This window comes from Mauremys mutica, chromosome 5, assembly GCF_020497125.1.
Source record: "Mauremys mutica isolate MM-2020 ecotype Southern chromosome 5, ASM2049712v1, whole genome shotgun sequence".
In the NCBI taxonomy this organism is placed as follows: domain Eukaryota; kingdom Metazoa; phylum Chordata; order Testudines; family Geoemydidae; genus Mauremys; species Mauremys mutica.
The window spans coordinates 52,903,001-52,907,978 of NC_059076.1; the positions used below are offsets into that span (position 1 = coordinate 52,903,001).

The 4,978-nt window shown below is 45.9% G+C and overlaps 1 protein-coding gene across 1 annotated transcript; it reads left to right on the plus strand.

The window, feature by feature from the left end:
• Positions 1–2,532: 2,532 nt before the first annotated feature.
• Positions 2,533–4,193, plus strand: LOC123371939. The gene is made up of 2 exons (XM_045019853.1): positions 2,533–3,221; positions 3,365–4,193. Exons 1-2 carry the CDS (start codon positions 2,940–2,942, stop codon positions 4,052–4,054), a joined length of 972 nt encoding a protein of 323 aa, XP_044875788.1. The 5' UTR covers positions 2,533–2,939; the 3' UTR covers positions 4,055–4,193.
• The last annotated feature ends 785 nt before the right edge of the window (positions 4,194–4,978 follow it).

Sequence of the window (4,978 nt, forward strand, 5' to 3'; positions counted from 1 at the left end):
TTTGGCCGATGTACATAGCAGAGGGGCATTGCTGGCATATGATGGCATATATTACATTGGTGGAAGTGCAGGTGAATGAACCGGTGATGTTGTGGCTGATCTGGTTTGGTCCTGTGATGGTGTTGCTGGTGTAGATATGTGGGCAGAGTTGGCATCGAGGTTTGTTGCATGGATTGGTTCCTGAGCTAGAGTTACTATGGTGCGGTGTGCAGTTGCTGGTGAACTGCACAACTGCACACCGCACCATAGTAACTCTAGCTCAGGAACCAATCCATGCAACAAACCTCGATGCCAACTCTGCCCACATATCTACACCAGCAACACCATCACAGGACCAAACCAGATCAGCCACAACATCACCGGTTCATTCACCTGCACTTCCACCAATGTAATATATGCCATCATATGCCAGCAATGCCCCTCTGCTATGTACATCGGCCAAACTGGACAGTCTCTAAGGAAAAGGATAAATGGACACAAATCAGACATTAGGAATGGCAATATACAAAAACCTGTAGGAGAACACTTCAACCTCCCTGGCCACACAATAGCAGATCTTAAGGTGGCCATCCTACAGCAAAAAAACTTTAGGACCAGACTTCAAAGAGAAACTGCTGAGCTCCAGTTCATCTGCAAATTTGACACCATCAGCTCAGGACTAAACAAAGACTGTGAATGGCTTGCCAATTACAGAACCAGTTTCTCCTCCCTTGGTTTTCACACCTCAACTGCTAGAACAGGGCCTCATCCACCCTGATTGATCTAACCTCGTTATCTCTAGCTTGCTTCTTGCTTGCTTATATATACCTGCCCCAGGAAATTTCCACCACTTGCATCTGAAGAAGTGGGTATTCACCCACGAAAGCTCATGCTGCAAAACGTCTGTTAGTCTATAAGGTGCCACAGGATTCTTTGCTGCTTCTATTTAGAATGAACTCTTTCTATGGATGGGGTTGTGACAATTAAGGCACTCAACTAGGATTAATAAGTAAGACTTAGGCTCTAAAGGAGGCCTCTTTGGTTTTAGCTCTGGGAGAGGAAAGAACAAGAGAGACCAGAAGCTACTTACTGCTTACAGCTACACTTTGAACTGGAGGTATAATTTCCTTCTTCACGAGACATCCACACTAGCTCTGACTGAGCTAGCATGCTAAATATAGAGATATTACTGAAGTGGCATGAAGAGCTAGATGGGATTGTACTCATGGTGGTTAGGCCCTCTCACCACTCACTCCATCACAGCTGCACTTCTATTTTTAGCATGTTACTGATGGTAGCTTTGACAGATATGTCTCCTCCCATTGGAAATTACACCTCCAGCTCAAAATGTAGACATACTCTGAAGGCTAGGAACACATACTCACTCCAATGCCTTTTACAGAATTATAAGTATTAATGCTCACCAAAATATGAAACTCACTCCTATGCTGGGGCCACCACAAGGCCTATGTTCCACTTCAATCCCATTTATCCCCTCAAAATAGGTCTTAGGCTTTGTGCAGGTCCCAGTAAAGGAATTTGTACAACCCTTGCCTTGGGGCTAAATAATCTACCTGCTAATTTGAATCCACCTGTCTCTTTACACACAGGAATGGGTATATATACTGTTATTTTATTCAATATGCTTGCTTTGGACACTGCCACTATTTTATAAAAATAAATTCTACATAACTGTACACTTCCATGTAGAGAAATTAAACACCTTCTATTCCCCATCGCGCAGGATTGTGTAACAGCAGATATAAAATCATATGATAAGTAACATGTTGGTATATGTTTTGAAATGCTGTGGTTAATTCATATCTCTCTGAGTTCACATTGTACTTAGGAGACACTGGGGAGGAGAGCAGGAGCAGTGAGTAAAAGTGCAACAAAATAGGGTGAAAATGAAATACAGTGTAAAAATAAATATAAAGACAGAGAGGATATAAGAGAAGGGGGGCAGAGAAAATAACCAAAATATAAATGCAGGATGTATATTATATAAGTAGTATAAGGGCCCTACCATCAATCAAACCCTAACCCCGCCCCTAACCCCGCCCCTTGACCCCTGTAGTCCCTCCCACCTGTCACCGGAAGTCCCACCCTCTGGGGGTATTACTTCCGGGGTCAAGATGGCCACATGACCGGAAGTGAGGTGGGTCATGTGACCCCTCTAAGAACTCCTCCCACCCCCCTCTACCAATCAGGAGGGGTTTCGTCCCGGAAGGACCACCCCCCAGAAGAGATTTGCCCAATCAGGGTGACTTCCGGGGCGGGTGACCGGAAGCGAAGTGGGTCATGTGACCCCTCTAAGAACTCCTCCCACCCCCCTCTACCAATCAGGAGGGGTTTCGTCCCGGAAGGACCACCCCCCAGAAGAGATTTGCCCAATCAGGGTGACTTCCGGGGCGGGTGACCGGAAGCGAAGTGGGTCATGTGACCCCTCTAAGAACTCCTCCCACCCCCCTCTACCAATCAGGAGGGTTTCGTCCCGGAAGGACCACCCCGAGAAGAGATTTGCCCAATCAGGGTGACTTCCGGGGGTGGCCACATGACCGGAAGCGAGGTGGGTCATGTGACTCCTCTAAGAACTCCTCCCACCCCCCTCTACCAATCAGGAGGGGGTTTCGTCCCGGAAGGACCACCCCGAGAGGAAATTTTGCCCAATGAGGGTGACTTCTGGGTTGGGGTGAGCGGTCCGGAAGTGGGTCGTGTGACCCCTCTAAGAACTCCTCCCACCACCCTCTACCAATCAGGAGGCGTTTTGTCCCGACAGGACCACCCCGAGAGGAGATTTTGACCAATCGGGGTGACCCCTCTAAGAGCTCCTCCCAAGGCCCTCCGCCAATCCGAGTGCAGCACCATTACCCCATAAGTCCCAGCGCCGGACAGAGGAGGCCATTTCTTACCAAGCACACGTGTTTTAGAAAAGCGTGGAAAGGCTGCCGAGAGGAAACATGGACTCCTTCACCACCCCCGTCAGAACTTCGGACTTTGTTTTAGCCCCGAGGGTCTTTGACCGTCCACGGAAAAGACGTTACATCAGCGACAGTTCTGAGGAGGAGGGTGTGACTTTGGGGAGCCCTTTGGCCCAGCCGTTGTTGGATACGCCGGACCCCGACCCCAAAACCCTCGTGAGACACCCCGAGGAGCCTGATGGTCTCTCTTTGTCCACCCCCTCAGATTGCCACTTGGGAGAGTCACCGGTGGACAAGGCAAACGGAAAAGAAGGCGCTCAGGTAAATGAATGATTAAGAAACGGCGGCGGCGGCGGTGGGGGGGTACCGAGGCTAGGAACCGGGGTTTGTGTAAAAATTAAAGAAAACCAACCAAGCAGCTGGAGTACTTACACTGTTTCTTTTTTTTTTTTGAAAATTTTTAGCAGCTCGACGATGCCTTTCTAGAGGACCCAGAGCCCCTGGACAGCGTTGCATCAAGCAGCGAAGATGAACCGGGCCCACCATGTTTTTGCTCAACACCAATACAAATTGTTGAAGAGGGCTCCGAGGATGATGGGTTTGAGGAATTTAGGAGGAGGCTTGGCATAGAACTATCCGAGCCAGTGCCACGTCGTGAGCGTAAAAAAGTTATGCGGACTATTGTACGCGTTGCTGTTTATGCTGTTCTTAAACACTGCCTTAGGGAAAAGCTTTTTGAAGATTGTGAGGGCTGTGCTATAGATGCGCCAGCCCAACGACACCATGACTGTGTGACTTGGACTTCAGTGGATATAAACTGCAAGCTCCGGGCCCTGTGTGCTGAGCTGTGTTTGGAAAGCTTATTAAACACTGTTATTGCCATAGGTTATGCTATGCAATGTCTGTACCTAACCCAAGAACATTTAGCACAAGGGGTGACTTTGATAAATGCTGTGCAATTCAGTGAAGACCCTGACCGTATTTTAAAGAAAATGACCAAGCCGGAAGATGCCTGCTTACAACGTTATATTGATCGTCTAGTTCGCACAAAAAGTTACAGAACCCTGCTTAAGAAAAAGACTATTTGTAAGAAATCTAAAAGGCTTAAGTTAGCGAATGGTGAGGAGGCAAACATGCGATATAAAACTTGGTAGCTGTAAATTTAAAAAAAAAGGGGGTTGTGATTATTGTGTTTTGTTAGAAGGCCTTTTGCCCTTAAGTTTTAATGAAGCATCTTGGTTTGTTTTGAAGGAGTTGTATGTCTTTTTAAAATAAAATAGTTTGTGAGAATTAGCTTTTGTGTTTTTGTGCTTGTGTGTGAAATGTATGTTGTGGGAGGGGGGGGAAATATCCTTAAAAAAAAAAATGTGCTTACAATAAAAAAAAAATAGAGCCAGGACTAGTTCAGACATGTTTGAGTATAATACAGTTAATATGGAGATATACTTATCTCATAAGACCTGCCTTTTTACTAGCAGGACCAAATATTCATTTTTACCCCAGATCAAGGATTGAATTTACAACCCTGGGTTTACCAAACCATTACTCAAACCACTGAGCTATCCAGGTTCTGTTGAAATGAATGGATTTAAGCATACACAACCCTCACCCCCACAACCCAGCTCACAAAAGGGTGTGTTGCAGTTTACCTGTGGTGATTAAATTAACCTTTTAGCAACTATTTGAAAAACAATGGGCATGAGAGGCTATAAAAATCTTAGGTGTGCTGGAGTTTGTCCTTTTTAACAGAAAACCTTCTTGGAGAGCTGCTGGACTCAAAAAGAGGTAAGGCCTTGTGCCTTTACCTCTGAAACTATAAAGCCACTTTTTGCCCAGGCTGTCTTAGTAAATAATGGTGCCTGTATGTATTTCAGGGGTGGATCTGTTTAGCATGGAACCAGGCCAAGGTAAAAACCATTTTAACTATAGTTGTGCTTAATACTGTTTAAAAAAAAAAGAAAAGTATTACCCAGGTTGTATAGGGATTTGGTGGTAATACTAACATGTTTCTGCTTGCTCTATAACCTGAAGGCCCAAACACACATGGGGGGGAACAGAACAACCATGTCCCTGCAACA

Excerpts from the sequence above, each read along its gene's own strand:
- LOC123371939 (XM_045019853.1), top strand. The coding sequence starts at position 2,940 with ATGGACTCCTTCACCACCCCCGTCAGAACTTCGGACTTTGTTTTAGCC. Across the intron at positions 3,222-3,364 it reads ACGGAAAAGAAGGCGCTCAG|CAGCTCGACGATGCCTTTCT; the intron begins GTAAATGAATGA and ends GAAAATTTTTAG.